Source organism: Hyla sarda, chromosome 10 (genome assembly GCF_029499605.1).
Source record: "Hyla sarda isolate aHylSar1 chromosome 10, aHylSar1.hap1, whole genome shotgun sequence".
Taxonomy (NCBI): Eukaryota; Metazoa; Chordata; class Amphibia; order Anura; family Hylidae; genus Hyla; species Hyla sarda.
Genome location: NC_079198.1, coordinates 132,317,554 through 132,332,362, shown reverse-complemented (window position 1 = coordinate 132,332,362; position 14,809 = coordinate 132,317,554). Strand labels below are relative to the sequence as shown.

At 41.3% G+C, this 14,809-nt stretch overlaps 1 protein-coding gene across 1 annotated transcript; it reads left to right on the top strand.

The window, feature by feature from the left end:
- The first annotated feature begins 383 nt into the window (after window positions 1-383).
- Window positions 384-14,211, top strand: LOC130293272 (indolethylamine N-methyltransferase-like). Its single transcript, XM_056541775.1, has 4 exons — window positions 384-534; window positions 8,205-8,305; window positions 8,759-8,853; window positions 13,791-14,211. Exons 1-4 carry the CDS (start codon window positions 384-386, stop codon window positions 14,209-14,211), a joined length of 768 nt encoding a protein of 255 aa, XP_056397750.1.
- The last annotated feature ends 598 nt before the right edge of the window (window positions 14,212-14,809 follow it).

Below are 14,809 nucleotides of genomic sequence, written 5' to 3'. Positions count from 1 at the left end.
CCTTTATTGGGGGTGTCTTGCTAATTGCCTTTAATTACCACCAGTTGTCTGTTCCATTTGCACAACAGCATGTGAAATTGATTGTCAATCAGTGTTGCTTCCTGAGTGGACAGTGTGATTTCACAGAAGTGTCATTGACTTGGAGTTACATTGTGTTGTTTAAGTGTTCCCTTTATTTTTTGAGCATTGTATGTTAATTTATTACATTCCTATGGCTGGCCCATGAGGATAATAACATGTGATGTATACATTACTAACATTAATATTTACATTACACAAGTAAAGATGAATAACTTACTTTGTGAATACATTACTGGTAATAATATAAAGACCTGTAGCTCCGGTGTAGATACAGTCACCTGTCTGTGATAGAAGGTTACACGATGGATTCCGGCTCCCATAAGATCTATCATGTACACGGTTACGATTCTAGACAATTCCTGGAACATTATTTTTCAGATAAACCTGATATGGTCTTTAAAGAGGATTCCTTTATATTTCCTATAGAAAATCTTGAAAAAACCTTTGCAGAGGGTATGTATCTTAATTTTTCGCTCTTTATTTGGTTTTACAGTATTGTAAACAATTGCATACACTTTAACCCTTTGAGGACGCAGAACATTTTTTCATTTTTGCACCTTTATTTTTTCCTCCTCCCTTTTTAATAGTCATAATAGCCATCTCCACCTACAGTGTGGTGAAACACCTACACCTGCAAACCCTGCAATTTGACAAAAGTGTTTGGGGGGGGGGGGGGGGGGTAATTTATTTGCAGGGCACTTTACATTTACAATGTCATATTATTTTTATTCTGTAGATCAATACAATGCTAAATTTATGTAGGTTTTGTTTTACTTTACTACAAAAAATTACTACTTTTTGTAAGAAGATTAACGTGCTTGAAATTGTCCTCCTCTGATCGCTATACCTTTATTTTTCAGCATATGAAGCTATATAAGGGCTCATTTTTTTGGTGCTGTGATCTGTAGTTTTTATTGACATCATTTTTGTTTAGATGGGACTTTTGAATTACTTTTTGATAACTATATTTTCTGATATACGAAGTGACCAAAGATACGCAATTCTGGACTTTATGATATATTTTTTTTACATTTACGCCATTCACCATGTGGTTTCATTAACATTATATTTTAATAGTACCGACATTTACACAAGCGGCGACACACAGATTGGTAGGGGGGGGGGGATTTAAATCTTTATTAGGGGAGAGGCTTATTCACATTTATTAACCCTTTTTGTATTATTTTATTCACAGTTTTTTAGTCCCCATAGGTTTTCAAATGCAAGTAGTATTTACTGTTATGCCATAGCATAGCATTGATCAGCATTAATCGGCGCTTGGCTTCTCCTGGATGCTCCGGCACTAGTGCAAGGCAGGTAAGGCCATCCAGCATCATGTCAGCTGATCGGGAACCTGCAATCTCATGTAGAGGTCCCGATCAGCACCCCTAAAGGTTCGGCACCATATTTTTATCACTTTTAGACTCTATATCTATTTGACATTCTGATTTGGAAATTATTTTACTTAGGTTACTACACTTTGCAAATTCTTCAGTACATTACATAGAATTGTCATGGACTTAGTCTCTAATAAAATGCTTTTTCATGACAACCTAAAAGCATCTTTCACAAAAAATTCCATTATTAATCCAGCAACAGAATAAAAGTTTTCTAAATTTGGATAATTTTTGGACACAGAATCCTTGTCCAGATGTTAAACAAATAAGGTCTGGTGTAGTGAGGTGGAGTTTCTTTTCCTCTATTTACCTTTTATTTCCATTCTTTCAACAATATTATTTGAAATAATATAATATTCTCCATAGGTTGAATTTCTATTCATTTTTACAATCAAATCTATTAGATAGCGAATTCCTGCAGCATGAAATTTCCAGAACATGCCCATTTTATTGATCTCTTTCCGTTCTACTAGAATTGAGCAAACTTTTCAATAGTTTGGTTAATTGCAAATGGGTCCTTTTTGGACTGGCAATGAAATAAGCTTAAAGGGGTACTCTTTCCCTAGACATCTTATCCCCTATCCAAAGTATAGGGGATAAGATGTCTGATCGTGGGGTCCCACCGCTGGGGACCCCTGCGATATCCCTGCTGCATCCGGCGTTCACTCAAAGCGTCCTTTGGATAGGGGATGAGATGTCTAGAAGCGGACTACCCCTTTAAAGACATGTGTATAACACTGCCAAAGAGCTGAAGAGCTAAACTCCTGTATAACACCTGTACATTTCGAAGCTACAGTGACATGCGGCAACCCATGGCAACTAACAGTTTGTTTAAAAACACACTGCACTAGTGGAATGTGTATACTTTTTAACACTTAAAACTGCATAAATTATCTATTTTTGTTGGCAAATTCCTTCCGTGTTAAAATGCACTCAGAAGTATTGGAAGACACAAAGGGGGAGATATGTCAAACCCTGTCCAGAGGAAAAGTTGCTGAGTTGCCCATAGCAACCAATCTGATTTCTTCTCTCATTTTAATAAATCTCCCCCAATGGATTTTTTCAAGCATTCCAAAAGTTATCCTTTTGGAAGTTGCAACACGATTGGTGTCCCAAAATAGCAGGACATTTTTTTTGTATGAAAAGTAAAAAAAAATATATATATCCTTTTTTTTGGGAGGGATCATAGATTGTGTATTTTTATGCCTAGCTGGTAGTAGTAGTAGTGGCAACAAGGGGGGTGGGCTAGTGGGAGTTGTAGTAGCCAGTGCACAGCTGGCAGTGGAGGACTGATTGTAGTTGTAGTAGCAAACAGAAAACAGATTGGGATGGACTCGTTGTATAACTTTTTATTTATCTGTATACATGGTCAGATTTTTTTGTACCATGATCTGCAGTTTTTATCTGCTCCATTTGTTTTGCTTTGATTGGCTTTTTGGTTGCTTAAAAAAAAAAAAATAATTCTGTGATATGAAATGACCAAAAATATGCTTTTTTGGGGGCATTTACACTGTTTACTATGCCGTGCGGCATCATAAAAAGTTTGGAGAATTCTCCATGCAAATTCATGCAAATGCGATACCAAATATGTTTATAATTTTTTAGGTTTGTTTAGTATTTTTTTGGGGGGGTGGGGGAGAGGGTAAAATTGGAAAAGAAGGGATCGCCACTCCCCGTCATAAGAGGTGAGTGTCCAGCTACTGATTAGCTCAAAGAGCATTTCAAAGAGTTGAGAGAAAATGCAGAATAGCCATCTAAGGCCAAGTTATGTGTATTTTCTGGGTTTACTCAATCATATAATATTTTTACTTTAAAAATTTTTAAAATAGGTTTAAAATAGTTATGCGTTTAAAAGCGTTGAACGTGAACATGGAATAGGCATTCCAGGATAAGTTACATGTATTTACAGGGTTATTTTAAAAATAGCTTTCAAAGCTGGGTTTAACATAAACACGCATTTCTAGCATTGAGAGCGAAAGTTGACTAATAGGTCACAAAAATTTACCTAAAAATAAAAATTTAAATAGTCTCCAAAACTTTTTTGATAAAGAAAATATGTAGAAGCAGTGGCTGAGAATAGCACTAGTGAGAATGGTGTTGGTAGGCATGCTGGGTATCCTATAAGGCATCATGGTGGATATGCTGAGGCATGATCAGACATCAGAAGTTTATGCTGAAAAAAGTGGCGGGGATGATGATGAGGAATTTGATAATGACAATGTAGTGTTGGACAGGATGTGGGAACCAGGTGAGAAGGAAGAGACATGTTCATAGCAAGAGGGTAGTGATCAGCGAAGTCAGCTAAGAAGACCGTAGCCGAAGTAGGACAAGAACACCTGTCAAAAGTAACAGACATAGGCCTGCTGGTCTGAACAGCTCAGGTGATGGCAACACCACTACATCTTTAGGTTGTAGAAAAAGAATCTTGAAGAGGAGGGGCACAGACAGGTTGTGGTGTACCTGTGTGATACTCTGCCGTGTAGAAATTCTAGAAATTCTGGAACCTTACCAGATCCCGAAAATTTGGCACTGTGCTGCCTTTGCAAACATAAAAGAAGCCATTGTCAGGATCCGGACTGGTATGCAGCGAGGACACTGGAGGTGGATGCTCGGTGTCAGTGGGGTGATGGCGTGGGCAGGGGAACAGAGTCTAAGGGGTTGCTGGTTTTCACCAGAGCCCGCCGCAAAGCGGGATGGACTTGCGGCGGCAGGTAACCCCCAGGTCGTTCCACCCGATAGCGACTCAACTCCGACTGACAGCTGAGACAGGCGCGGTACACAGGGATAAGGCAAGAGCAAGGTCGGACGTAGCAGAAGGTCAGGTCAGGCAGCAAGAGTCGTAGTCAGGGGCAACAGCAGAAGGCTCTGGGTACGCAGGCTTGGGAACACACTAAACTCTTTCACAGGGCACTAAGGCAACAAGATCCGGCAAGGACAGGAAGGGGAAGTGGGTTTTTATGTTTAGCAGGTGTAGGTACTGACTGGGCCAGGCACCAATTAATGGTGCACTGGCCCTTTAAATTTCAGAGAGTCGGCGCCCGCGCCGGGACAGGACAGCAGGAGGACGGGGCAGGTGAGGAGATTGGGATGCGACCCGCGGGCGGGCGCGTCGCGCTATGCGGATCGCATCCCCGCCGGTGATAACAGTGCAGTGCTCCCGGTCAGCGGGTCTGACCGGGGCGCTGCACACAGAAGAACGCCGCGAGCGCTCTGGGGAGGAGCTCAGGCTCATTGCCGAACACCCATTGAGGAAAAGGGTGTTACTGCGGGCATGCGTAACTAGACCAGATGCGTTCTGCACTGGGGGTTCCCTGTCGGGGGCTGGAGGAAGAAGAAGGCATAGAAAATGCAGCTTCGGCCGGTGTACTTACATCTGACTCCAAGGTTGCGATCTCCGCCCCGGGATCCCCAGGATCTGTGGTGAGGGGACAACCTCACCGGCGATGCTGTTGCTGAAGTCCGTGGTGATTCCCCTTACGGGGGGGCTGGCCACTCGTCAGCTTCTGGAAGCGGGGGCAGGTCGCAGGCCTCCTCAGCCCCAAGGGACAACTGCTGTAAGTGGTCAGCTAATTCATGGAAAAGTTGCGCTGCGGCCACGGCAACTTTCTGCTGCTCTGGTGCCATCTTGCTGCTCTCCTCACATGCTCCGGTGGGCTTGGCCATCTCTGCACACCTTGCTGCCATCTCCGGACTATAGAGGTCTGGCTGCGTGGCTTCTTTTATATGAGTCTTCAAAAAAATGGCCGCCAGATGGAAGGACGTCATCGGTGCAGCCCTGACTTCCTGTCCTCTGGCAAACACAAACAGGAAACAACAGTTCAACTTCGGCATTGAAACAGCTACATGATGTCCATGTCCAGGGGCGGGACGCAGACCAGCACGGGACATTTTTGCGTGCTTCTCAGGTTCTTCTTTAACCCCTTCAGGTACTTTTTGTAGCGCAGCACGTAACATGGCTTTGTTTCAGATTTTACACATGGCCACAATACAATATTCTTCAACTCCCCCCCCCCCCTTACTTTTTATAGCACCCCGGCAAAGCACAATTTCAGCAACAATGTCCTGTAAAATTTTGGGCGCAATTTCGCTCACGACTTGCTACAATCCTGGACAGTTCTCTATACACATTCCTGCATAGGGGAGGCCTAATGGCATTTGTAATTACGGTATACATCCGTTTTTCGTTGTGGGTGGTCTGGGTAGCTGAGTTATTAAAGGCACACACCCGTATCCTGTTTGTGACGCCAAAAGCTATGTGGTGACTGGGGTTTTGCAGTATGTAGCAGGGTCTGGTGGTATTAACCCTTTAGAGTTTGTGACGCCAGGGTGTGGTTATTCCGGTATGTTAACCGCCGTCAACCAACCCAAAAACAGTTTTGTAATAAAGGAATGTCCACAGCAAGGATTCTGAATAAACTGGAACTTTTACTTGAAATGCATAGGAAACAGTCTTTACAATTATGCAGTTCCTTCAGAGGCAACCGGGACACAGGATACCTTGCAGCCTTGCTGGGACTCGTGGTATTAACCCTTTAGAGTTTGTGACGCCAGGGTGTGGTTATTCCGGTATGTTCACCGCCGTCAACCAACCCAAAAACAGTTTTGTAATAAAGGAATGTCCACAGCAAGGATTCTGAATAAACTGGAACTTTTACTTGAAATGCATAGGAAACAGTCTTTACAATTATGCAGTTCCTTCAGAGGCAACCGGGACACAGGATACCTTGCAGCCTTGCTGGGACTCGTGGTATTAACCCTTTAGAGTTTGTGACGCCAGGGTGTGGTTATTCCGGTATGTTCACCGCCGTCAACCAACCCAAAAACAGTTTTGTAATAAAGGAATGTCCACAGCAAGGATTCTGAATAAACTGGAACTTTTACTTGAAATGCATAGGAAACAGTCTTTACAATTATGCAGTTCCTTCAGAGGCAACCGGGACACAGGATACCTCGCAGCCTTGCTGGGACTCGTAGTCATGTAGATATTTAGGCAGGCCTCTGCGCTACTAATATATTCTTTAGCTGTGTAGTAGTCATTAGATTTGTAGGGAGCTTGGTAACTCACGTTTTGAAGTGGCTGCAGGTTCTTTAGGCTTTGGCCTAGATGAGATGAATTTTCATTATATGCAGAGATTTTACTTGATTTGTAGACAGGAACTAAGGGAGAAGAGAGCTAACTGAGAGACTACAGCCCCTTATATACTAGGGGGACTGGACTAAAGCCTATTGGTTGCTAAGCCTGTGGTTCCTGTACCTATGGAACTCTGGGTATGTCACATGACAGTGGTTCACATGACTAACACTTTTATACATTTGTACAAATTTTATACATATTGACAATGCATACACAATATATACAATGCATTTAAATAGAACAATAAGAAGGTGAGCAGGGGGGGGGAAGCAGGAGAGCCCTACGGACTCAAGGGACTCTTGCTGAGGGGACTTAAGGATGGTACAGGACTAGGTCCTGTACCGGGACACCACAAATTCTTTTAAATTTCCCTTTTTTTTTTTTTAAGGCACTTCTGGCTTTGGCTCAAAAACTTCAGTGGCAATATCCAAAAAACTTCAGTGGCAAATATCCAAAAAACACACCCTGATAGTGTGATTACTATTTCACCATGTATGTCTAGAAGTTATTTAACCTCTTAACGACACAGGACGTAAATGTACGTCCTGATGCCCTGGTAATTAACGCACAAGGATGTACATTTACGTCCTGTACATGACGCGAGCACCGGACCGGTGCTTGAAACATGCGCGGCATGGCCAAGCTGCTATCAGCAACCAGGGACCCACCGGTAATGGCGGACATCAGCGATCGCGCTGATGTCTGCCATTAACCCCTCAGATGCGGTGATCAATACAGATCACGGCATCTGAGGCAATGCGGTCGTTTAAATGGACGAGCATATCGTCCGCGGTGCTGCTGCGGGGATCCGATCATCAAACATGGTGGCTGGAGGTCCTTTTACCTGCTGTGGACATCATTCTGGAGTCTTCTGCTCTGGTCTGAGATTGATGCGTAAATGTCCGAACTATCAAAACATGATGTTAAGGGTCCCTTATGGTGAAAAAGTCTAAAATTGCTTTTTTTTATAAAAAAAATTGCATTCCAAACATTTTTTTATAAAAAGTGATCAAAAAGTTGCATATACACAAAACGGGTACCCATAAAAAGTACAGATCATGGCGCAAAAAATAACCCCTCATACAGCCCCCTATACGGAAAAGTGAGAAAGTTATAGGTGATCCAAATAGAGTAATTTTAAACGTACTAATTTTGTTTAAAGAGTTTGAGATTTTTTTAAAGCAGCACAATAATAGAAAAGCATGTAATCATGGGTATCATTTTAGTCATATTAACCAATAGAATAAAAAAAAATGTCATTTTACCGTAAAGTGTACAGCGTGAAAAGGAAACCTACCAAAATATTCAAAATTGTGGTTTTCTTTTCCATTTCCCCACACAAACAATGTTGCGTCATACATTTTATGGTAAAATGATTGATGCCATTACGAAGGACAATTGGTCGCACGAATAACAAGCCCCATACTAGTCTGTGGATGAAAATATTAAAGAGTTATGATTTTTAGAAGGCAAGGAGGAAAAAATGAAAATGCGAAAATCAAATGGGCTGTGTCCTTAAGGGGTTAAACATATGTTATCATGAATCTATGTCATCTATGTGGGTTTACTATGTTAGATGTATTAATATACAGGACATATTAGTGGAGATGTTCTGATTGACCTCAGCGCTGGTCCCGTGGCCCATCATCTGTTTTCAGCCTGTAAGTTTTTCAAGCACACCATAGTCCTGAAGGTCAGTGACAGATGCATCATGGAGATGAAGAGATGGCTGGACTCACGGACAGGAGCATTCAATTGGGGACATGCTGCAAAACTTCATGAAAATTTAGCAGGAAACAGGTGAAGTATTTGTCAAAATAATAGTGGAAAGTCTATGTTGCTGCTATTGTGCAAGAAATTTGAAGTTCTCAAAAAGATTTGAAGTTCTCAAAAAAACTTAGGTTGTGTAGACTTGCATGAGGCTCATTTTGTGTGCCATGATCTGAAGTTTACATCGGTAGCATTTTTGTTTTGATGGGACCACATATGTTTATTTTTATTATGTTTTTATATTTTTTGTATGGAATTTGGGAAAAGGGGGTTCATTTCAACTTTTAAATTTTTTTTTTTTGCACTTTTGGTTCCCCTAAGGGGAATTTTTCGAGGAATCATTAGATTCCTCATACAGATTAATGTGGTTCCATAGAACTACCTTAATCTGTTTGCTCTGTGCTCGATTGATAAAGCCTGGTCCTGCCAGGTTTTATCTTTCCCAGAGCTGCAGCCAGCACAGGAGGAGAGGTAAGCCCTCCAGCTTAATAGCCGGTCGCATGTCGGGTATTAACATCGGCCCTCAACTACAAGAATCAGCTAGGGCCAGCCGGTATGATGCTCCAGTCAGGAGCCCGCACCATACCCTGTTAACGGCACAAGGACGTGTATACGCGTCCTTGATCGTTAACCAGTTAAACATAGTATTAACATATCCATCTGAGTGACCTTTTAACCCTACTTTCGGACCATCAAAGCCTTACTAGTACTAAGAGAATATACAGAGAAGACAAAAATGAAAAAAAGGAAGAGGAGAGAAGAAGCAAAAAAGACCACATCTAAAGAAATAGGTGCAAATGTGAGAAAGGGTACCATTTAGGTGGTATAAAGTGTTTGATGAAGGTCAGAATGCATAAATTCTACCCATGGGAGCCATAACGCAGGATGATTATCAGAAGAGTGCGTATGCGCATGGTGCACATCACCTATTCTGTGATGGATGGTGAAGGAGTAGATTTCCACAACTAGGGTATGATCAGTCTAGGTGCCTTCAGGAAAAAAAAACGATACAAAGGGTGTGACACTGCTTACAGGTAGAGAGAAGTAGAGGATGGGCAACTTATTGCCAGTCACTTTCTATGTAATATTAATAGTCATAGTACCCTCACCCTGCCCACAATGCCAGCATAAATTAGACATCTGTGGATATATTTTATTAAGCACAGATGGAACCCTTAAAGGGATACTACGGTGCTCTCCTGCGTTCTGAACATTCTGTTCAGAATGCTCGGAGCTGGAGGCTGTGACCTCCATTCATGTCTACCGGGGGGGGGGGGGGGGGGTGGCGGATAGACAAGGATAGATTCAAGAAGGATGTCATATATCTGTGGTATGATCTTGATTGAAGGGGTGTATAATACATAGTGTGGCAGATTGTAAGGAGCATTGGCCCCGCCTTCTCCCTGCTGCCCGGGCTTCTTACATGACACTGTGTTCAGCCCATCACCGGCCGAGGCGGGACCTCGCTGTGTCGGGCTCTAGGTGCAGGAAGAGGACAAGGCCCAGAAGACAGAAGAGCGATATCGGCGCACAGACAGTTCCTCATGGAGCAACTTATACAGTTTTACCTGTGCACCCATTCAGCCATGGGGAAGAGGAGAGAGGGGTAGAGGGAAGGTTAAGCAACCAAGAGCTGTAGGTTTAAAATGCCTGAGCTATCTCTTTCGTACAAATTGGAGACTGACCCCCATAGGTGTTTTAATAGAAAGAATAAACGCTGCAGCCCTCATATTCTGAAGAGCATGACCTAAATATTTGCAGTTTTTTCCCCCATTCATTGAACGACTGTCCGACCACATATTTAAATATGGTGTTTCAATTTGGCATCTAAGATCCCTTTATTTCCAATCCTAATTAACCGCTTAAGACTATTTTATTTTTACGTTTTTGTTTTTCCTCCTCGCCTTCAAAAAATCATAACTCTTTTATATTTTTATCCACTGACTAGTATGAGGGCTTGTTTTTTGCGCGACCAGTTGTCCGTTGTAATGCCATCACTCACTTTACCATAAAATGTATGGCGCAACCAAAAAAAAAATATTTGTGTGGGGAAATGAAAAAGAAAACTGCAATTTTGCTAATTTTGGAAGGTTTCGTTTTCCCGTTGTACAATTTATGGTACAAATGACATGTGTTCTTTATTCTTTGGATCAATATGATTAAAATGATATCCATGATTACATACTTTTATATTACTGTATTAATGTAAAAAAATCGCAAACTGTTTAACCAAATTAGTACGTTTAAAATCCCCCTATTTTGAAGACCTATAACTTTTTCATTTTGTATGATTGCTCATTTTTGTGCCATGATCTGTATTTTTTATTGATACCATATTTGCTTATATAAAACTTTTAATACTTTTTTTATACATTTTTTTTGGAATGAAATGTTATAAAAAGCAACTATTTTGGACTTATTTTTTTACGTTCACGCCATTCACCATAGGGTATCATTAACATTTTATTTTAATAGTTGGGATATTTATGCACGCGGCGATACCAAATATGTATATAAAATATTTTTTTGGGGGGTGAAATAGGAAAAATTGGACAATTTACGTTTTTATTGGAGGAGGGGGTTTTTCAAATTTTTTAAAAACTTTTTTTACTTTTATTTTTTACTTTTTTTTACTTTTATTTTTACACTTTAATAGTCCCCATAGGGGATTGCTAATACTGTTCAGTGCTATGCATAGGACGTAGCACTAATCAGTATTTCAGTCATCTTCTGCTCTGGTCTGCTCTAGAAGACCAGAGCAGAAGACCCATGGAAGATGGCAGAGTCAGGTGAGAGGACCCCCAGCTACCATTCTGGATGATCGGATTGCCGTGGCAGCTCTGCGGGCGATCCGATCATCCATTTTAGTGACCGCGATGCTGCATATGCAGGGATCTGTATTGATCACGGCATCTGAGGGGTTAATGGCAGAAATTTGCACGATCGCGGATGTACGCAATTACGGGCGGGTCCCTGGCTGCTATAAGCAGCCGGGACCTGCCACGCATGACGCGAGCATCACTCCGATGCTCGCGGTTATGCATAGGACGTAAATGTACGTCCTGGTGCATTAAGTACCAGCTCACCAGGACGTACATTTATGTCCTGCGTCGTTAAGGGGTTAAAAAAAATCACCCCCTTTTGCAATTTTTCAAACAAAACACTGTTAAAAATATATATGTAATACACATATTTGATATCATCGCATGCGTAATTGTCCCAACTATAAAATGATGAGATTCCTGTTCCCGCACGGTGAACATTTGTAAACGCAAAAAAACTTTCCAAATGGGAAAACTGGTGATTTTCGGTCACATCACATCCCAGAAAAAACTTAATAAGAAGTGATCTGATCAAAAGTCACACATGCGCAAAAGTGGTACTGTTAAAAATTTCCGCTCATGGCGCAAAAAAATAAAGCCTAATACAGCTCTGTAGTTGGAAAAATAAAAAAGTTATAGTAGTCAGGACATGCTTTTACCTTTTCAAGTTTGCTATATTATTTTTTTTACCATAAAACAAAAAAATTATCCAAATATATCGTATTGTGAACTCTGAACCCTTAAAAAAAAACACACACACATATACACACACACACATATATATATATATATATATATATATATATATATATATATATATATATATTGGCTCTGTAATACATTTTGTGATAATAACATAAAGTGTGCCAATAAAAGTACAACGTGTATGTAACACTCACGTTTCTGAAGACAGGACTCCGGTGTATGTGGATCCACTGGACCTATGTGGCAGATGACTCGGACTGTATCAGGGAGCGGAATCTAAGGTGCCGCTGGTCTTCACCTGCCACAAAGTAGGATGGGCTTGCAGCTGCAGGCAACACTCAGGTCGCAACCCTGGCACGGCTCGACCACACAGGCGGCTGAGGAGATGCGAGGCACAGGAGGGATGAGGCAACTCGTAGTCTGGATAGCAGTAGGTCAGGGCAGGCGGCACAGTAGCGTAGTCAGGACGTAGCAGGAGTTCAATAGGCAGGCGGCAGAGGGGCAAGGCCAAGTCACAAGAGCAGGAGATCTGGTACACGGCAAGGCAATACAAAGGAACACTTTCTCTAGGGCACAAGGCAACAAAGATCCGGTAGAGAACTGAGGAGGGTGGAGGAATTTATAAACAAGCCACAGGTGGTTACACTAATAAGCATACTGGCCCTTTAAATCTTAAAGCTCCAGTGCACGCACGCCCTAAGGGACGTGGACACAGGGTGGAGGCAGAGGCAGGAGAAACACCCGAAGAGTGACGGACTGGGGCTCGCATGCGGGTGCGTCCCACGATGCGAGTCCCAGCCCTGTCGGCAGCAGAAGGTAAGGGGACCATGCGCTCACGGCCAGCGTGTGAGGCTGGAGCGCATAGTGTAACAGTGTGCCATAAAAAAATAAGCTCTAACATAACTTTGTCAGTGTAAAAATAAAAAAAGTAATGCGAGGAGAAAAAAAAAAAACAGAAGCCAAAAAAAAATATTTCAAAAAATTACTGGGTCATGAAGGGGTACTCAGGTGGAAAACATTTTTATTTTATTTATTTATTTATTTTTTATTCAACTGGTGCCAGAAAGTTAAACAGATTTGTAAATTCTTTTTCTATTAAAAAATCTTTATCCTTCCAGTACTTTTTAGCAGCTGTAAGCTGCACAGGAAATTATTTTCTTTTTGAATTTCTTTTTTGTCTTGTCCACAGTGCTGACACCTGATACCCATATAAGGAACTGTCCAGAGCAGAAGAAAATCCTCATAGCAAACCTTTGCTGCTCTTGACAGTTCCTGACACGGACAGAGGTGTCAGCAGAGAGCACTGTGGACAAGACAAAAAAGAAATTAAATAAGCAAATAATTCCTCTGTAGCATACAGCTGCTAATGAATACTGGAAGGATAAAGATTTTTTAATAGAAGTAATTTACAAATCTGTTTAACTTTCTGGCACCAGTTAATTAAAAAAAAAAAAAAAAAAAAAACGTTTTCCACCGGAGTACCCCTTTAGTGATGCTAAATTTAAAAAAAAACCTTTGGGCATGCATTTCAACATTTCCCGTTGAGGGGAGAAGAGGGAGTATTTGATCAGTAGTGTGATTCAGTTGAGATTCCCTAATAGCAGTTTGAAGCTCAGAATGGTATAGAGTAGCCTAAGGGTCTATTCACACGACAGAATTATGGCTTGCGGAATTCCGTAAGAGGAAATTCTCATGTGTAAATAGACCCTAAGACATTTTTTTTTCCAACTAAGCTTAAAGGGAATGTGCTGTAACATGTTCTTTTTTTTCTAATTTGTTTCTATTTCTGATTTTTTTTTACAATGTTATGTTTTGTAACAGAATTTAGAGTATTATGTTTTACAGCAATCACTTTTATTAAATGTTTTTTATTCTTTTTAGTGACCAGTTACAGGACAAAGTAGGGAATGTGAGATCTGTCGTTGAACATGTTATGAAATGTGACCTTGAAAAAGAAAATATGACGGATCCGATAATCTTACCGCCAGCAGATTGTGTCATGAGCGGTTGGCTCCTGGATGAGATCAGCAAAGACAAAGATGATTACAGGAGATATCTTAAGAAGATCTCATTGTTGCTAAAGCCTAGAGGACACCTCATATTATTAGGGGCTTTAGATATGACATATTTCACAGTTGGAAAAGATAAGATTCGTGGTTTCAGATATGATGAGGATTTTGCCCGGAAAGCTCTAGTTGGAGAAGGGTTTGTGATAGATAACTGTGTGGTTAAGAAGAGAACTGTAGAGAGTGATCTTACTGACTATAAGGGCGTCCTATTTGTTGCTGCTCACAAGAAGTAAAAATTAGAAATGTACAAATCAGTCTTCATTGGTTTCCCAATATAAACATTGTATGGTGTATATACCACCATATGACTATTATATACTCATTGCTTGATCACATTGCTTATAGAAACAGACACAATAGAAAGACAGGGTCACGATGGCACCACTCTGGTCAATATTACACAACATGCTAGGACTCTACTAACTTGACCTGGTCCTCAGTATTCGGGGTGCAGCAATAATGTAATATATCAATAAGGTATCAAATAGAAAGAAAAGCTGCATTCACCGGTCCTGGGGAACAGAGTAGCTTTAATTTGGAACTTCCCTGCATGCAGGCAATAGTACATGGAAATCCAAACAGCAGCAGGTCAGGGTAGCCAGCAAGTGGAAAGGCAAGTGCAGGGGTGTGAACAGTGGCAACAAATCGTTTTGCGTCAATCAATGGCGCTTCATTCGCCTTCCGTCATTGATTGACGCAAAACGATTTGTTGACACTGTTCATGCCCATGCACTTGCCCTTCCACTTGCCCGCTACCCTGACCTGCAGCTGTTTGGATTTCTATGTACTATTGCCTGTATGCAGTGAAGTTCAAAATTTAAAGGGGTATTC

Bases quoted from the DNA above. Each gene is read 5' to 3' on its own strand.
- LOC130293272 (XM_056541775.1), top strand. From the start codon at position 384: ATGGATTCCGGCTCCCATAAGATCTATCATGTACACGGTTACGATTCT. The intron at 535-8,204 runs GTATGTATCTTA...ATTAATATACAG, and splicing joins TGAAAAAACCTTTGCAGAGG to GACATATTAGTGGAGATGTT. The intron at 8,306-8,758 runs GTCAGTGACAGA...GTGGTTCCATAG, and splicing joins AGCACACCATAGTCCTGAAG to AACTACCTTAATCTGTTTGC.